This window comes from Heloderma suspectum, chromosome 2, assembly GCF_057233095.1.
Source record: "Heloderma suspectum isolate Gila_16-S chromosome 2, 16-S_ref, whole genome shotgun sequence".
Taxonomy (NCBI): Eukaryota; Metazoa; Chordata; class Lepidosauria; order Squamata; family Helodermatidae; genus Heloderma; species Heloderma suspectum.
Genome location: NC_139459.1, coordinates 157327501 through 157347587, shown reverse-complemented (window position 1 = coordinate 157347587; position 20087 = coordinate 157327501). Strand labels below are relative to the sequence as shown.

At 45.4% G+C, this 20087-nt stretch overlaps 1 protein-coding gene across 2 annotated transcripts in view; it reads right to left on the bottom strand.

The window, feature by feature from the left end:
• The window catches only part of SIDT1 (SID1 transmembrane family member 1), a 315540-nt gene that overhangs the window by 252892 nt on the left and 42561 nt on the right, over nt 1-20087 (bottom strand). For both annotated transcript variants that reach the window (XM_084835330.1, XM_084835331.1), the window contains exon 3: nt 2507-2677. In XM_084835330.1, coding sequence (XP_084691456.1) covers nt 2507-2677 — 171 coding nt within the window. The remainder of the gene's footprint in view (nt 1-2506; nt 2678-20087) is intronic.

Here is a 20087-nt window from a genome sequence, read left to right as displayed (position 1 = left end):
AGTCTCCCATCCAAGTACTAACTAGGGTTGACCCTGCTTAGCTTCCGCAATCAGACGAGATCAGGCACATCCAGCCCTTTGCTCCATAGTTGAGACTTACTTGTAAAGAGCTTGTCATTAGCCCGTATCTCTTTGTCTATTTTAATAAGTAAATGTCATTTCAGGTGTTTGTAACTTCCTATGTTTTTGCCTTGCAGATCCTATTTTAAGAATTTAATCTCATAAGATTTACTGTTGCTCTATGGGCTATAGTTATAATTTCAAAAACATTTCTCCCACTGATGAAGACCTTAATGATCGAAATGTGTTTGGGTTAGGACAAACTGTATTCGTTTAGCCTATTGTATGGCATTTGTATTAGTAAAGTTCATTGGGAAACTAGTATTGTCACTATGTCTAACATGTTGGACTGTTAATTGATGTCAGGGTGGACACTGAGCCCATAGAATCCCAGAGTAGTTCTGATTCTGAGGAAGAGCAGTCGCTCCTGGGAGAGGAGCACGCTCCTCTTTCCCAGGACCAACAGCTGATGGAGATTCCTCCCACCAACATTCCTAGTTTAGTTAGCAGTCCAGGGAGTGATCAAGCACAGATAGCAGACTTGGTGGATGTGCGACGCAGACGCAGAGAGCGGTGCCAGATGGAGGGCGCAGAAAGGAGGCGAAGTGCCAGGTTGGCGCGCAAACAACGGCTGCGCCCAGAGGCTCCAAGGGAAAAGGGGAGGGACTCTCCCTAGTCCTTAAGTTCAGGGGTCTGCCAGTAATTCCCTTTCAAATGGGGACCAACTATTCCAACTTAGGGCATAGGTACTGTGCTGCTCAGATCTAGCTGCAATCGGTATAGTTGTTAAGTTGTAAAAGAAGAATAAAGCTTTGAAAGGAATTCCTTTGTCTGTGTCTGGACTTGGCTACTGGTTTAGACAGAGAGAGACCTCCAAGGAGCCCTTGACAATTTCTTGTTTCTATACAATTTTATATGTTGCGCTGCTCAATTTTTAAAATTATACCTTGTATGCTAGACTAGACACTTTATTAAAGTTGTTTTATCGCAGTTGTATCTTTATACCTATTACCTTCCTTAAACCTATTATCTGTATGTACTGTTGTTGTTGTTCAGTCGTTAAGTCGTGTCCGACTCTTCGTGACTCCATGGACCATAGCACGCCAGGCCTTCCTGTCCTCCACTCTCTCCCGGTGTGTGCTCAAGTTCATGTTCATTGCATCGGTGATGCTATCTAACCATCCCATCCTCTGCCGTCCCCTTCTCCTTTTGCCTTCAATCTTTCCCAGCATCAGGGTCTTTTCCAGTGAGTCTTCTATTCACATTAGGTGGCCAAAATATTTGAGCTTCAGTATCTGTCCTTCCAATGAGCAGTCAGGGTTGATTTCCTTTAGGATTGACTGATCTGACCTACTTGCAGTCCAGGGGACTCGTAAGAGTCTTCTCCAGCACCACAGTTTGAAAGCATCAATTCTTCGGCGCTCAGCCTTCCTTATAGTCCAGTTCTCACAGCCATACGTTGCTACTGGGAAAACCATAGCTTTGATTATACGAACTTTTGTTGGCAAGGCGATGTCTCTGCCCTTTAATATGCTGTCTAGGTTTGCCATAGCTTTCCTCCCAAGGAGCAACTGTCTTTTAATTTCATGGCTACAGTCACCATCTGCGGTGATCTTGGAGCCCAAGAAAATAAAATCTGTCACTGCTTCCATTTCTTCCCCTTCTATATGCCAGGAAGTGATGGGATGCCATGATGCCATGATCTTCGTTTTTTTAATGTTGAGTTTCAAACCAGCTTTTGCACTCTCCACCTTCACCCTCAACAAGAGGCTCTTTAGATCCTCTTCGCTTTCTGCCATTAGGGTGGTATCATCTGCGTATCTGAGGTTGTTGATAATTCTCCCGGCAATCTTAATTCCGACCTGTGATTCATCCAGCCCGGCGTTTCTCATGAATGTACTCTGCATATAAGTTAAATAAGCAGGGCGACAATATGCAGCCTTGTCGTACTCCTTTCCCAATTTTGAACTAATCGGTTGTTCCATGTCCGGTTCTTACTGTTGCTTCTTCACCCTTGTACAGGTTTCTCAGGAGACATATAAGGTGGTCTGGTACTCCCATCTCTTTAAGAATTTGCCACAGTTTGTTGTGATCCACACAATCAAAGGCTTTAGCATAGTCAATAAAGCAGAAGTAGATGTTTTTCTGGAATTCTCTTGCTTTCTCCATGATCCAGCAAATGTTGGTTATTTGATCTCTAGTTCCTCTGCCTCTTCAAAACCCAGCTTGTACTTCCAGTAGTTCTTGGACCACATACTGCTGAAGCCTAGCTTGTAAGATTTTGAGCATAACCTTGCTAGCATGTGAAATGAGCGCAACTGTACGGTAGTTTGAACATTCTTTGGCATTGCCCATACATGTGTAGTATGTATATCAGGCAGCAATTCTGACCTGTAAACAAACACAAAGAATGCAGATTTTCAGATACAGAATCCCAGCTACTCACGTAAGTTGGAAGTGCTTGATCCTGGTAACCTGCAGTACATAGTGGGCGTTATAGGGGGCCATGGAAGCCACATCTACCAATAAAATCTGCTCTGAAGGTCCACTTTCAGGTGTGAGCTCTGATGGGCAGAGGGTACGGCTCACTTCTGTGTAGTTATAACTTCTCTGGTAACTGCAAGCACAAGGACAAAACCCATTAATTTTCATATCCAAGGAAAATGGGGATAATACTGCAGCGGACCTCAGGTTCCTAGATATGCAATTAGATCTAAACAACAGGGCAAGATTAACACACATTTATAAAATAAAGGAAAGGGCAAGTACAGAATTCAGATAGCAAAGAAAGGGGAGTTAATACATATAATAATGCCAGAATAAACAAATGCTTCCAGTATTTAAATAAATACAGTTTCAAAAGCATAACACTTACACCATGGTGAGTCTGTTGCAATTCTGTCTCTCCTTCCCTCAGCCTCCGGAGGTGTCTCTTCAGGAAACACAAACCCCTGAAAGTCACTCCTTCAGCTTCAGTCAGGCCTGACACACAGCACAGATCTTTGGCCCTTTCTTCTGTTAACAATAACTGCTTCTTTCTCTGTCAAATCTTTTACTCTTGGTCTTCTCCTGCCTCGGGTGCTTATTCCTGACTTCTTCCATGGCTTCCTTCTGTGTCTCATGAAGACTTTCCTTAGCTTCCCTCCTTGTCAGCCATTACTCCCTCCATCTCGCGCTTCCTTCTCTCCCGCTCCCTCCACATCAACTGCCAACATTCTTCTTCCATTACCTGAGCAACTTGCTCCCTTCCCCCGCCCCCTGCTGTATCTATCTGATAGAATCACAGAATCATAGAATAGTAGGGTTGGAAGGGGCCTGCAAGGCCATCGAGTCCAGCCCCCTGCTCAATGCAGGAATCCAAGTCAGAGCATCCCTGACAGATGGCTGTCCAGCCTCGTCTTGAAGGCCTCCAGTGTGGGGGAGCCCACCACCTCCCCAGGGAATTGGTTAATGATAATTTCAGCTCCTTCTACAATACAGTATTCTAGAGGGACAGCTATGTTGCCACACTCAAGGATGTGGCACAAGCAGGCAGAACTTGAGATATGATGCCATAACTTTATGAACTAGAGATAGACGAGTCTGTTAATTTCAGTTTCTCCCAGTTCCTAATTTTTCCAGTCTTAAGTTCTGTTTGCTCCAAAGTTAGAGGTTTTTTAAAAAAACCTGCATGAAAATTTGTATGCATTTTTGTGCGCATTTCTCTTAATACATACATTTTTGTATGCAATTTTGCCTAATATACATATTTTGCAAGCATTTTTCTAAAATAATGCATTTTAATGTTGTTTTCACTAATTTATGTATTTTGTGTGCATTTTTCTCTAATATTAACATTGGTGTATTCATTTTTCGACTAGAAAACTCCATTACAAAATTTGGTGAAGTGTGAATTTTGAAGGATAACTGAATTTTGGTTGGCACGTTGATTTAAAAGTGCAAAATTAGATAAGTTCCCATTAAAATGTGAATGCTCCACCACCAGCACAATTCCACTAGCACAGCAGCCAAAAATGGAAGAGGGAAACTTGGGCAGGATAGAGGAAGCCCTATACCACTTCAGACCACATTTCCACCCCCAATGATGGTACAACTTTGTGCTGTATGCAACTTTGTTGAAATTGCACTTGATATAAACTACCTGGCCTAGAGCATATTGTTAACATTTATCTTCTCAGGACTGTTACAAGTATTCTGCCCCAGGACTCCAGATACAAACAATCCAGAGACAGAGAGAAAAGGTAAGTAAGTGTGTGTGTGTGTGTGTGTGTGTGTGTGTGAGAGAGAGAGAGAGAGAGAGAGGAGCCAGAGAGATGGATGGAAGGAAGGAAGAGCTGGAGGAAGCAAGCAAGCGAGTCAGAGGGAAAGGAAGGAAGGAAGGAAGGAAGGAAGGAAGGAAGGAAGGAAGGCAGGCAGGCAGGCAGGCAGGCAGGCAGGCAGGCAGGCTAGAGGGAGGGAGGGAGGGAGGGAGGGAAGGAAGGAAGGAAGGAAGGAGAGATTAGGGGAAGTGGAAGGGAGAAAAGAGAACCAAAAAGGAAATTCTAAAGGCACAATTACAAACAATTCCAACAAGAAGAAAAGATAGAAGACAACAGAAGAAACCAATGTGGCTTCACAAAAACCCTTCAAAAAGGGTAAAAAGGAGAAACCTGGGAACTACAGACCAGTCAATCCCAGGGAAAATTCTGGAGCAGGTGATAAAGCAATCCATCTGGAAGCACCTTGAAAAAAATGTAGTGATTACTCAAAGCCAACATGGATTTGTCAAGAACAAATCCTGCCACACGAATCTGATCTTATTTGTTGATCAGGTAACCTCCCTTATGGACTGTGGGAATGCTGTAGACATAATATACATCGACTTCAGCAAAGCTTTCGACAAAGTGCCCCATGATATCCTGCTCAAAGTGGGCTAGATGAAACAACGATCCAGTGGATCCACAGTTGGCTAGGGAATTGGCCTCAAAGAGTGCTTATCAATGGGACCTTCTCAAACTGGGGAGAGGTAACGAGCGGGGTATCATAGGCTCAGTCCTGGGCCCAGTGCTCTTCCACATTTTTATTAATGACTTGGAGGAGGAAGTGCAAGGAATGCTAATCACATTTGCAGATGAAACAAAATTGGGCGGGATAGCTATTACTCTGAAAGACAGAAACAAAATTCAAAGGGATCTGGATCGACTGGAGCGCTGGGCAGAAAACAACAGAATGACATTTAATAGGGATAAATGCCAAGTTCTGCACCTAGGAAAAAGAAACCAAATGCACAGTTCCAAGATGGGGGATACGTGGCTCAACAACACTACAAGAGAGAAGGATCTTGGAATTGTTGTCGATCACAAGCTGAATATGAGCCAACAATGTGAAGTGGCTGCAAAAAAGGCAAATACTATTTTGGGCTGCATTAATAGAAGTATTGCTTCCAAATCCCGGGAAGTACTAGTTCCCCTCTACTCAGCACTGGTTAGGCCTCATCTGGAGTACTGTGTGCAGTTCTGGGCATCACATTTTAAGAAGGATGCAGACAAACTGGAGAGGGTTCAGAGGAGGGCAACAAAGATGATCAGGGGACTGGAAACAAAGCCCTATGAAGAGCGACTGAAAGAACTGGGCATGTTTTGCCTTGAGAAGAGAAGACTGAGGGCAGATATGATAGCGCTTTTCAAGTACTTGAAAGGTTGTCACAGAGTGGAAGGCCAGGATCTCTTCTCGATCATCCCAGTGTGCAGGACACAGAATAATGGGCTCAAGTTGCAGGAAGCCAGATTCCGGCTGAACATCAGGAGAAACTTCCTGACTGTTAGAGCAATACCAATTACCTAGGAAGGTGGTGGGCTCTCCCGCACTGGAAGCATTCAAGACGAGGCTGGACAGCCATCTGTCAGGGATGCTCTGACTTGGATTCCTGCGCTGAGCAGGGGGTTGGACTCGATGGCCTTGTAGGCCCCTTCCAACCCTACAATTCTATGATTATATGATTCTAAGGCAGGCAGGCAGGCAGGCAGAGGAAGGAAGGAAGGAAGGAAGGAAGGAAGGAAGGAAGGAAGGAAGGAAGGAAAGCAGAGGGGGAGTCAAAGAGTGAAAAGGAAGGATATATTATTGGTAAAATCCAACATAAGTCCTACTTAGAGCAGACCTACTGAAATGAATAGAATTTAATTAGTCATAACTAACTTAAACCTCATTCATTTCAATGGGTCTACTCCAAATAGGTCTTTCATTGGATTTTACCCAAAGTGTGTTGTATGCGTGTTTGAGAAGTGAGCAGTCATGGGGGCATCTCCCACACAGCGAGTGCATTGGCTTCTTCTATGGCTGGCTGAAGTGGGGGTTTCATCACTGCACCAGGCTGATAGGGATTGCTGGAAGGGAGGGGGAAGGAGTTGGGGGAGGACGATAGGGAGTGGGCTGCTGGGGGAGTTGGGAAAAGGAAGATGAGAGCAGGGGATGGCTAGGATGCTGCCTAGGGTCAAAGAACCTGTGGAGGCTCTGAGCCTGGTCAGTAGTGAAAAGGTGGAGGGGGAAGAGGATTGAGAAGATTTTGGAAGAGGAAGAGACGGTGGAGGAGAGAATACTGAGTGGCTTGGAAGCCCATTTGGAAGGGCCCCAAAAGAGATATCCGATGAGGCAAAAAGCTCCAGGGTCACTATTAGATAAAGTCGCTGGAGGGTCTGGCAGGCATGTTCCAGAGACTGACGGAGGAGAGGATGCTGAGGAGACTAGGGACATACTCAGAAGGGTGGTGAAGGTGGGGAGGTTGCCTGTGGAGGATTGTTTAGGCAGGCTGAGGGACGCTCAGGAGCAGGTTTTGGAGGGAAGCGAAAGCTAATTCCTGGGGGAAAAGAGCATTTTCTAAATATGCTGGACCTGGGGCTCAGCTTCATTGAGAGGGTTCAGTACTCAAGAAAGAAAGACCAAAGAAAGGGCAGAAGGTGGGAGGAACTGGTCGTAGCTGTTTGGGGGACGGGTCATCTTGGAGGGAGATCAGCTGTCCCTGGCATCCAAGATAGGGGCAGCAAGGTGGGGAAAGAGGAAGCAGAAGGGCTCCAGCAGCAAAGGCAGGAGCAGAGTTTGAGGCCCCTTGTTTGTGAGGAGGCTCGCAGGGAAGTGATGGCCGCTGCTCAGAAGGGGGCCACAACTCACAAGGAAAAGAGAACTTGTAAGGGGACAGGTTTCAGCAAAGGAAGAGCTGGAATAGCTGTGGCTCCCAAGTTGGGCCAGCCTGAGCCTGATGAGGTAAGAGGCGGGGGAGAAGCTGTGGAAGAGATAGAGGGCAAGCGAGATATGTCAGTTTGGGAGGGTTCCACCCTTAAAGGTGGCCTAAAAATAATTTAAAATATAATCAATCAATCAATCGATAAAAGTGGAGAAGGAGGAGGGTGAAGAAGAAAGCCTCCTGAGGGTGCTGGCAGAGCAAGCCTCCCGGAAAGAGTACAAGCATTAGCACCAAAGTGTCCCTGGGCAAAGTTCTGGGGTAGACAAATGTGCTGGAGGAATCAAAGGTGCAAGTCTCTCCCAGGGAAAAGTTACAAGGAAAGGGGGCAGGCTGGTGGAGGAAGGGAAAAGGAGGGGAGATGGGGGCTGTGGAGGCAGCTCTGGGCATGGGGGAGCCAAGCGGGAAGGAGGAGGAAGTCCCTGAAGCTGGAACATTATTCTCTGAGGGTTCATTCCCTCCAATTACTAGGTAAAGCTACCCAATTTTGACTTCTGTTGACCTTTTTTTAACCTGGTATGTATACTATCTAAAATTTATCTCCAGCTTGTTAATATAAAAAACTTAGTTCAGGACCTGGCATAAAGCCCCATAAAAAATAGATATGCAGAGAATCATAATGTTTGCATTCCTTCAGATCCATATATGAGCACATTTAACTTGGGTAGACATGCCCATTCTGGTGCATGGATTCTGTAGCTGCCGTTTTCCAAGATGGGGATATGCATGTAGAAAGCTCATTTTGGTGGCAAAATTTAGGGTGATTTTTTACAGTGAAGATGGGTAGAAGGACTATTACTAACCACTCTTACCACCTGTATGGTCTAGTAGATAGAATGCCAGACTAGGAGCAGGAAGATGTGGGTCCAAATCCCTGCTCAGTTATCAACTTGTCACCAGATGCACTTCCGACAGTCACCATCTCTTAAACTAACCTATCCCAACAGGATTGTTATAAGGATAAGAGGAGGGAGGAATACATACAGTACCCGAATTTCTTTGGAGGAAGGGTGGAATAAAAATGAAGTAAATATTTATTTAATAACACTGAATCTGAGACTACATACAAACAATAGCATACACCTTTGACTGATAAATGCAAGTAAATTTTTGAACTTGTGTTTGTCACTGTGCCTCACCTTTTCACATGTGCATAAAGTACAGCAAATCACTGAGAACCACTTGCATTTGCATATTCTTGTGTGGCATATTTTGCACCCACACATGGTCATCAATTCTTCTGATAAAGGCTTAAGGCACTGGCTGACTCCAGTGGATTCAGCATTGTTTAGTCATCATGGTCCAAGACAGTGAGTAACTCTCTCATAGCAGTGAATGCTTTTTAGGTTTGTGTTGTGATGGAGCTGGAGGTTGGGGCAAATCAGCAAGAGATGTGTTCAGCTTTTGGTAAGCCTTAACCCTCAACTATGAACTTGAGCACACTCTGGGAGAGAGTGGAGGACAGGAAGGCCTGGTGTGCTATGGTCTGTGGAATCACGAAGAGTCGGACACGACTTAACGACTGAACAACAACCCTCAACTCCTCAAAAGTGTTCACTTTTGCATATACTGTCCACACCACCCTTCCGCAACATGTAGGTGTCCTACAGATGTTTTAGACTTCAGCTCTCATTAGCTCCAGCCAGCATGGCCAATGGTGTGGGAAGATGGGAGTTGTAGACTAAAATATCTACCTTTCAGCATTTTCAGGGTCTTATTATGATCGCGCATCTCTCTCCAAATTGTGCAAGATGTGTTCAAGTTATACCATCTGTGCTGCGTGTTTGGTACCAATTCAACTGAACACAGGTTGTATGGTGGTGAAGGTGGCAAAGAAGAGCTTGTTGTGCTGTAGTGGTTAGAGTCTAACCACAACTGGAACTTAGGAGATCCGAGTTCTAGTCCCCACTCGGTCATGAAGCTCAACAGATGACTTTGGGCCAGTCACTGACATTCAGCCTAACCTACCTCACAGGGTTGTTGTGAGGATAAAATGGAGAGGAGGATAAAATGGAGAGGAAGAGGACAATGTAAGCCACCTTGGGTTCCTTGCAAGAGGAAAAAAGGCAGGATGTAAATGTAATAAATAAATAAAATGAAAAAATAAAGGATTTCTTTTTCACCTCCATTTCATCTTCACGGTGTCATCTAGTAGTATTTTTCCAGGTGGTGAATTGCCTGTTGCAATTTGGCCCAGAGAGCCAAGAGAAAGCATTGTACCCTCAGTGGCACTCTGTGACAGGATTGCAAGATACTTCAAAGATAAAGTTGTTTGCATCTGTCACAAGTTAGTCTCCACAGTTGCTGAGGCCTAAGGATGTGGCCAAGGTGCACCGTCATGTTGAGCAAACCACTTGTAAACTTGACCCTCCTGGCTTGCTATATCTAAGCAGGAGGGGATTACGGCTGGGTCCAGGAGGTTATAAATTCCCCTTTGAGAGAAAGGGTTGTACCAGCCTCTTTAAAAGAGGTTATGATCAGACCACTCCTGAAGGAATTTAACCCAGACCCAGAAGATAAAAGCAACTATAGGCCGATTACCAACATCCCCTTCCTGGGCAAGGTCCTTCAGCAGGTGGTCATTGATCTGCAGGTATGGTGGTTGTCCTATCAACCTGCCCTCAGGTCTCTGGATACTACAGTTAAATGCCAGATTGGTTCAGAATAAGATCATCCTTACCCATGATTTAATAGTGGATCAGGCAGCCGATCTGGCATGCATAACCAAGACCTGGGTGGAGGAGCAGGGAGGAGTCGGTCTCTCCCAGCTCTGTCCACCAGGGCACCTGGTTCAGCATCAGGGTAGACCTGAGAGCTGGGGGGGGGGGGGGTTTGCTGTGGCCTATAGGAATTCCATCTCCCTCTGCAGGCTCCCTGTCTATGTGACTACTGGTTTGGAGTGTTTTCACCTTGTGTTGGGTCAGCAGGGCAGACTGGGGATTCTGTTGGTGTACCACCCACCCCGTTGCTCAACAGACTCCCTATCTGAGATCACAGAGGTGATCTTGGGTGTGCTGTTGCGATCCCCCAGACTGTTGGTTCAGGAGGATGCCAAGATCCATGCTGAGGGCACCTTGTCTGGGGTGGCTCAGAAATTCACGGTCTCCATGACAACTATGGGGCTGTCCCAACATCTCATCGGCCCAACACATGTAGCAGGGCATACTCTAGACCTGGTTGTCTCAACTGGACATGGGAGATGGTGATCTGAAGGTGGGGGACTTTGCATCAGTCCCATTGTCATGGTCAGATCATTGCCTGCTGAGGTTAAGACTTACAGCAGCTTAAGGGTGGGGGACAGGCTTGTAGTTCTGGGGGGTTGCACCAGGTCTTCAACTCGGTACTACTTTTGCAGATGAGTCCCAGCCGGCTCCCCTGTGCTGCCCCAGAGATGAGGCAGCAAGGGAGTGACTGCATGCACTAGCCTGTTGGCCCTGCTTTTGTTCTTCCGCCTTGGCTGGGGCCTCTCGAAAGGGAGAGGGAGGAAGGGGCATGAGGAGGGGAGGTGGAGGCAGCACTGCTGCTGCCTGGCTGCATTCAGCTGAGCTCGTCCTGCAACACACTGAGCAGAGGCAGCTGCGGCTGTGCGAGTGCACCAAGCATGGCTTCCCTGCCCGAGCAAAGATTGTGGCCTGAAGAGCCAGCTTCTGAGGGAGGCAGCTGAGTTTTGGGGGCAATGGCTGCAGCCCAGTTGGGGAGAACCCGCTTAGTGGCGTGTGGAGGAAGAGAAAGTGAGGTAAAGTGAGCTAGGAAGTGAGAAGGGGGTTGAATTTCTCAGATTGATGGGCAAGATCACTTTTGGGAGGAGGATGGTATGTGTCTGTATGTGGAGCGCGTGAGATAGCCCTTTTTGTGCAGGAAGCACAGCGCCGCCTCAAATAAGAATAAAAAAACTCCCTACTGTGTAGAGCTACTGGGAAGAATGAAGTGGTAGACTGAGAGGTAGTGCTATAAATTTTTTGCTTGGCTTCTAAGCTGTGCTTTACATAACTATTCAGAAGTAAGCCCAATGAGTCAATGGGACTTACTCCCAGGTAAGCGTGTATATGATTGCAGCTTAAATAGCATTGTTTGCTAGCTCCTTTAAAACGAAGAATTTTATGCTGTGTTTTTTTTAAATGCTGTTTATTTTTGCAGTGTTTTTATAGTTTTTAATAGATTTGGTTTTATGTTCTGTTTTAATTAACATTTTGTTTTTAATATATATTTTTTATCAGCTGTACTGGGCGCTATTTTTTGGCAGAAAGGTGGAATATAAATTAAATAATAATTAAACAATAAACAAACAATGGGGAGGAACTATCCAGGTGTTTTCCGCTTTAGCAATCTGTGAACAAGTAAATTTAAAGGGGTCAATTGAAAGGGGATTTTTTTGTCTGAATCTCTGACTCAGTCTCCAGTCCTTCTATTTAAGGTACGATCGAATGCATGCTTAGACAGAAAAAAGTCCAACTTTCCCTGAGTTTGACCGCAGCGTCTGGTCCCTAGAGGTATACTGCCTTGCATGTGGAGGTTCAACATCACCATCATGGTCAATAGCAGCTGATGGAACCATCGTAGATGAATAAAAGCTGCCAATGAGAGTGGCCATCACCACATCTTTGTGTCAAGGAATTCTGATAAGAATATGTCGTATGGAAGAGGGGGTGAGATTTTGTTTTTCCTCTTAACTATCCTTGGTGCAAGCAGTGCTATTGGGAGGCAGGATAGTAACCCTGATCCTCAGAGGTAGGGTACCTCTGTTTGCCACCTGCTGGGGTCCAGCAGGAGCGATGGCTTTCTCCATCTCCTAGAGGCATGTGGTTGGCACTGCTGGACACATGCATTATCAGCATTATCACTTTACACATACCAGGGATGAGAAGTAAGACAAAGACTGCAATCCTACCCACAGTTACATGGGAGTCAACTCACTGAACTCAAAGGGGCTTCTGAGTAAACATGCATTACATTGATTTGCATTGAGCAAAGATAATTGGGAGAAATAATGGCTTAGAGATAGAGTGAGTGAAAGCTTGTTTTTACTGTATAATTGTACAAGGTTGTATGATCTTAGAAGGGGGCGTGGCTGTGAGGAGTGTGTCTGTGAAGGGACCCTTCACTTCTGTATTTGCCACTGCACTACTGGTGGGGGACCTATTAAGATGGTCTGCCCCTACAAGCTAATGGATCCGGATAGTTTCCAGTGGGCTCTGGGGAGGTTTCTGGCAGATAGGACTGGCTTTCCTGTCGAAACTCTGGTTGATCTGTGGAATGCAGAAATGACCTGGGCGGTTTACACAATTGCTCCTGAGTGCCCTATCCTGAGTAGAGCTCTGTGGTATACCCTGGAGCTGAGAGCAATGAAACAAAATAGAGGATGGCTTGAGTGCAGATGGAGAAGAATTCCTAGTGGTATCAAACACTGTGCTATCAAACACTGGCATGTGCCTACGGTAAAGTATATTCAGGGGCAGTGAGGGTGACAAAAAACCAGTATCTTGCTGCCTCTATTGAATCCTCTATGTGCTGCCCAGTGGAGATTTTCAGAGTTGTCCAGGGGCTATTACATGCCAGCCCCAAGGACACGGTAGATCTGTCTGAGCCTCACTGTAATACATTTTATAGGCATTTCCAGATTAAAATCCCTTGCATCTGCCAGGATTTAAGACTCCAGTATTACAGCAGGTGAATCAAGTGAGGTATCTAGAGCACAGCCTTGTCCCGTTTTCTTTGATGAGTTTCAATTGGTGCAGCTCAAGGACATGGGCAAGATGCTTGGACAGGTTCGTGCAACCACATTCATACTGGATGCTTGCCCCTCTTGGCTAATAAAAACTAGCTGGGAGGGAACAGCCAGCTGGGCCAAGGAAGTGATTAACACCTCTCTGTGAGAGGGAGGGGTCCCAGGCCACCTGAAAGAGGTGGTAGTGAGAGCACTCCTGAAGAAATTTTCCCTGGACTCAGAAAATCTTAATAATTACAGGTCGGTGGCAAATGTTCCATTCCTGGGCTAGGTCCTTGAGCGGATGGTTGCAAGCCAGTTCCAGAAACTCTTGGATGAGACTGAATATCTGGATCCATTTCAATCGGGGTTCAGGCCTGGTTTTGGCACAGAAACAGCTTTGGTCGCCCTGTATGATGACCTATGTCGGGAGAAAGACAGGGGGAGTGTGACCTTGTTAATTCTCCTTGATCTCTCGGTGGCTTTCGATACCATCAACCATGGTATCTGTCAGGGTGGACACTGAGCCCATAGAATCCCAGAGTAGTTCTGATTCTGAGGAAGAGGAGCCGCTCCTGGGAGAGGAGCGCGCTCATCTTTCCCAGGGCCAACAGCTGACAGAGATTCCTCCCACCGGCATTCCTAGCTTAGATAGCCGTCCTGGGAGTGACAGAGTCCTGGGAAGCAGACTTGCTGGACGCGTGACGCCGACGCAGGGAGTGGCGCCAAATGGAGGGCGCAGAAAGGAGGTGTAGTGCCCGGTTGGCACGCAAACAACGGTTGCGCCCAGATTTTCCAAGGGAAAAGGGGAGGGACTCTCCCTAGCCCATAAGTTCAGGGTCTGCCAGTGATTCCCTTTCAAACGGGGACCAACTGTTCCAACTTAGGGCATAGGTACTCTGCTGCTCATATCTAGTTGCTAACAGTAGAGTTGTTAAGTTGTAAAAGAGGAATAAAGCTTTGAAAAGAATCCCTTTGTCTGTGCCTGGACTTGGCTACTGGATTAGACTGAGAGAGGCCTCCAAGGAGCCCTTGACAGCATCCTTCTGGGATGACTGTCGGAGCTGGGAGTGGGAGGCACTGCACTGCAGTGGTTTCACTCCTACTTGGATGGTTAGATCCAGAAGGTGGTGCTTGGGGAACACTGCTTGGCCCTATGGATTCTCCAGTATGGTGTTCCGCAGGGGTTTTGTCCCCCATGCTGTTCAATAGCTACATGAAACCATTGAGTGTGGTCATCTGGAGATATGCTCTGGTAACCTCCAAGTTAGATTACTGCAATGTGGGGCTGCCTTTAAAGATGGTTCAGAAGATGCAGCTCGTGCAAAATGCAGTGGCCAGACTGATGACAGGGACCAGAAAATCTGCACACATAAGACCTACTCTGGCCCACTCGCATTGGCTGCCTATATGCTTCTGAGCCAGATTCAAGGTGCTGGTTTGAACCTATAAAGCCTTACACGGCTCGGGACCACAATATCTGACAGAGTGCCTCTCCCAGCTCAAACATACCCATACACTGCGCTCAACATCTGAGGTCCTCCTCCAGGTGCCTACTCCAAGGGAGGCTCAGAAGACAGCAACAAGGGAGAGGACCTTCTCAGTGGTGGACCCCCAGTTGTGGAATGACCTCCCCAATAAGGCCCGGCTTGCGCCAGTATTGTTATCTTTTCAGCGCCATGTCAAGACTTCTCTCTTTTCTTAGGCATTTGGCAGCATATGAATAGTTTTGATTGATCCTGGATGTGTTTTATGATTTGGCTGATTGCTCAAAGTTGCTTTTAGATATATATGTTCTCTTTGTGTATGCTGTTTGTGTGCTTTTTATATTTTAAATTTTGCATATTGTATTTTTAATGTTCTAACCTTTGTAAACTGCCCAGAGAGCTTCAGCTATGGGGCGGTATAGAGCTGTAATAAAACAATAATGATGATGATGATGATGATGATGATGATGAACTCCAAGAATTTGTGTATGAAGCTGGTTTTCTACATCCATTTCAATCGGACTTCAGGTCTGGTATTAGAACAAAAACTGCCTTGGCTACCCTGTGCTGGGAGATGGACAGAGGGAATTTGACCCTATTGGTTCTCTTGGACCTTTCACCTGCTTTTGATGTCATCAACCATGGTGTCCTTCTAAACATCCGGTCGGAGCCATGTTGTCCTGGCAGCAACTTGCGGAGCTCTGCAGGTTGCTTATCTCAAACAGCTATGAAAAGGTTGAGAAACCTTTTTATCTTCCCCTGGAATTAAAAGGGGAGGCTTACAGTTCCATCCAGATGAAATCTTGGAAGAACAGCTGCTTCTGCGGAGAAACAGATGGCCTGGAATCTAAGGTTAGACACCAGAGTATCATCTACTGAATGCTGTTTGAAACTCCTAAGCAATTAGGAGACAGGACAGACGGCTCCAAAAGAATTTCTGAATTTAAACTACCAGCAATATCTGAAGATTTGCAATTAAATCTGCTTAAGTGTTTGTTTTTCTGTTTCTGTAATCATACTTGCTTGTTGTGCTTTTGAAAGTGGAGGATGGAAGTACCACAGGAAAAAAAGAAAGGCTTGGGAACGTCATCTACCCCCCCCCCCCAGTACTCCCTCAGCAAAGGTTTCTAGAAATGCCGGAGATGAAGAGGAGTTGCCTGCTTTGATAAAAACTATGTCTTCTCAGCTATCAGTGCAGTCAAAGAAGCTTGAAACAATTCAGAACTCAATCGTTGCCCTTTAAGGGGCTGTGGACTTAATTAATATCTCTTTTCAAAAGATGGAATCGAAGGTTAATGCCCTCAAAGATCAGGTTAATGCTCATGAAACTGCCATGGAAGCTTTTCATAATTTCTACTTGATACTGAGCAGGCATATCATGTTCCTGTTTCAATACATGGCACTAAAGGGACTTTGGGGACTGTTATTGTTCAATTTTCACAAGTATCTACAAAAAATTATCTTATAAGTCTGGCAAGAGAACGAGGTGAGCTTCAGTGCGGACAAGCAAATGACAAGACTATGCTCTTTCCTGATTATATTAAAGAAATCGCTGACAAGAAGGCAATTTACCAAGGCGAGAAGTTTGGCAAAGCAAATGAACCTGCAATATCATATTAAATATCCAGCTACATTTTGCATTCTTTTTGAAGGCCAGATGAAAAGGTTTTTAAATCCTGATGCTGCAGAGACATTCCTTAGTGGTATTAAAATTAAAACAGGGAACCAACTCTCTCAGCCTCCTCAGCTGGAATTTAGACATCTTTACTGTTCTTTTGAAGCACTGCTTGGGCTATAGCTGATAAGATGTCTAGGCAGTATGCCAGAGTAAATGTTTGCATATTTCTGTTTTCTTTCTCCTTTTTTGTTATATTGTAATAAAACGCCTGCTTGTGTGTATATGTGTGTGTACACATATAAATATATTGCTAGATATATTACTTAAAATATACAAATGGTTTGTTTTTGTTTATTTATCTTTGTCTTAAAAAAAATCTTTCTATTATTATCATCATCATCATCATGGGATTATGATTATTACTATTCCTTGCTAGCTAAACCCTTAATGTTTATTAATAGGTGTTAACTGAATGGTAATATATGGCCAATGGAAATGGATTGTTTGCTCCCGTTCCTTTGCTGTAAGGCTGAGGTTATGACACTGAAAGCTAAGGTTCATTGTCTGTGGTGCAGCGGATTGAAGATTTAATAATACCTGCAATATTTGGAAGAGTGCTGTATAGGTATAATCTGTAATTGGATTTATATTTGGATATTTGGTTTGCTTTTAGATACAATCCCATTTCTCTCTCTCTCTCTCTTTTTCCCTTCTTCTTTTGCTATCCTCCCTTTTTCCTTTCTTCAGAATACTGTACTGTTGGAAACTGAAGATTCTGATTATGTTGTTGGTATTGTTTATTTCATGTATAAAAATAAAATAAAAACAGACTTTTTAAAAAAAACAACAAAAAAACCCATGGTGTCCTTCTAGATAGGCTATCTGAAAGTGGAGGCTGGTGGCTCTGTTTTCAGTGGGGCTCGGAATCCATTCTGGGCTTCAGTCAGAACCAGCCAGAACTCCAAAGAAGCTATCCAAGGTGCTGGACCTATTTTGGGACTAGGGTTCAGCACCTTGGATACCTCCTTTAGAGTTCTGGCTCGTTCTGACTGAAGCCCGGAATGGATTCACAGCCCCAAGGAAATCAGACCCACCAGCCTCCACTGCTGATGGAGTTGGGATGTGGGGGCACTAGCATTGCAGTAGTACTGCTCCTACTTGGATGGTTGATTCCAGAAGGTGATGCTGGGTGATTACTCCTCTACCCTGAGGCAGTTCCTCAGGACTCTATCTCAAGGGTGGGCAGAGAGTAGATCTCCAGATCTTCTGAACCAACTCCCAGATTCCTAACTCTTGACCATGCTGACAGGGGCTTCTGGGAGTTGAAGTCCAAAACACCTACCCACCCCTGCTCTGTTTTATCCCCCATGCTTTCCAACATCTACATGGGACAGGTTATCTGGGGATGTGGGCTGAGTATAACCAATATGCAGATGACTAGTTCCCCTCTCCTCAGCACTGGTTAGGCCTCATCTGGAGTACTGTGTGCAGTTCTGGGCACCACATTTTAAGAAGGATGCAGACAAACTGGAGAGAGTTCAGAGGAGGGCAACAAAGATGATCAGGGGACTGGAAACAAAGCCCTATGAAGAGAGACTGAAAGAACTGGGCATGTTTTGCCTTGAGAAGAGAAGACTGAGGGCAGATATGATAGCACTCTTCAAGTACTTGAAAGGTTGTCCCAGAGAGGAAGGCCAGCATCTCTTCTCGATCATCCCAGAGTGCAGGACACGGAATAATGGGCTCAAGTTACAGGAAGCCAGATTCCAGCTGAACACCAGAAAAAACTTCCTGACTGTTTTTTCGACAATGCAGCCAATTACCTAGGGAGTTGGTGGGCTCTCCCACACTGGACGCATTCAAGATGAGGCCAGATAGCCATCAGTCAGGGATGCTCTGACTTGGATTCCTGCATTGAGCAGGGGGTGGACTCAATGGCCTTGTAGGCCCCTTCCAACCCTACAATTCTATGCTATCATTCTATGACACCCACCTCTACCTCTCCTTTTCATCTAATATAGGTGAGTCAGTAGATATTTGAACCAGTGCTTGGGCAGAGTACAGGTTTGTGGACTGGATGGGGGTCAATAAACTGATATTCAATCCAAACAAGACAGAGGTACCGTTTGTGGGTGGTTCATCTGTCTGGTCAAGCAGCATTTACCCTGGTCTTGAGGGAGGTGCACTCCTCCTAAAGGATCAGGTTTGTACTTTGGGATGCTCTTGGATCCATGGTTATCTTTAGAAGTATAGGTGGTCTCAGCAGCTTGGAGCATCTTTTCATCAGCTTAGGCTGATAAACCAACTGTGACCTGACCTTGGGGGTTTTGAACTTCTTTAACCCCAAAGGCTGAATTCCATTTTGGAGAAGATCTTGAGGAGGCACATTACAGTGGGGGTGGGGCCAAAGGCGAAAGGGGAAACTACCAAATGATGAGAGTTCAGGGAAGGGGGTGGGGCCATCTGAGGAACGACAACCTTTCAAGTACTTGAAAAGCACTATCATATCTCCCCTCAGTCTTCTCTTCTCAAGGCTAAACATGCCCAGTTCTTTCACTCTCCTCATAAGGCTTTGTTTCCAGTCCCCGGATCATCTTTGTTGCCCTCCTCTGAACCCTCTCCAGTTTGTCTGCATCCTTCTTAAACTGTGGTGCCCAGAACTGGACACAGTACTCCAGATGAGGCCTAACCAGTACTGAGTAGAGGGGAACTAGTACTTCCTGGGATTTGGAAGCTATGCTTCTATTAATGCAGCCCAAAAGAGCATTTGCCTTTTTGGCAGCCACATCACATTGTTCGCTCATATTCAGCTTGTGATCGACAACAATTCCAAGATCCTTCTCTCTTGTAGTGCTGTTGAGCCACGTATCCCCCATCTTGGAACTGTGCATTTGGTTTCTTTTTCCTAGGTGCAGAACTTGGCATTTATCCCTATTAAATGTCATTCTGTAGTTTTCTGCCCAGCGCTCCAGTCGATCCAGATCACTTTGAATTTTGTTTCTGTCTTCCAAAGTATTAGCTATCCCGCCCAATTTTGTGTCATCTGCAAATGTGATCAGCATTTCCTGCACCTCCTCCTCCAAGTCATTAATAAAAATGTGGAAGGGCACTGGGCCCAGGACTGAGCCCTGCGGTACCCGACTCGTTACCTCTCCCCAGTTTGAGAAGGTCCCATTGATAAGCACTCTTTGAGTCCGATTCTGTAGCCAACTGTGGATCCACCGGATCGTTGTTTCATCTAGCCCACTTTGAGCGAGTTTGCTCATCAGGATATCATGGGGCACTTTGTCGAAAGCTTTGCTGAAGTCGAGGTATATGACATCTACAGCATTCCCACGGTCCACAAGGGAGGTGACTTGATCAAAAAATGAGATCAGTTTGGTCTGGCAGGACTTGTTTTTGATAAATCCATGTTGGCTCTGAGTAATCACTGCATTGTTTTCAAGGTGCTTCCGGATGGATTGCTTTATCATCTGCTCCAGAATTTTCCCAGCGATTGATGTCAGACTGACTGGTCTGTAGTTCTCAGGTTCCTCCTTTTTACCCTTTTTAAAGATAGGGACAACATTAGCCCTCCTCCAGTCATCTGGCACTTCACCCGTCCTCCATGATTTCTCAAAGAGAATAGACAGTGGTTCTGAGAGTTCTTCTGCCAGTTTCTTGATTACTCTAGGATGCAGTTCATTTGGCCCTGGAGATTTGAACTCATTCAAAGTAATGAGGTGTTCCTTGACCATATGCCTATCGATCTCAAGCTGCAATCCTGCCCCTTCAGCCTGTACTTCACCTTTGCCATGGGGCTCATAGACCCTCTTTTGGGAGAAGACAGAGCCAAAGTAGGAATTGAGCACCTCAGCCTTTTCTTTGTCATCTGTTATTGTTTTGCCATCCTTATTTAATAGCTGAACCACCATTTCTTTCCTCTGCCTTTTACTATGCACGTAGCTGAAGAAAGCCTTTTTGTTGCTTTTAGCATCCCTCGCTAACCTCAGCTCGTTTTCAGCT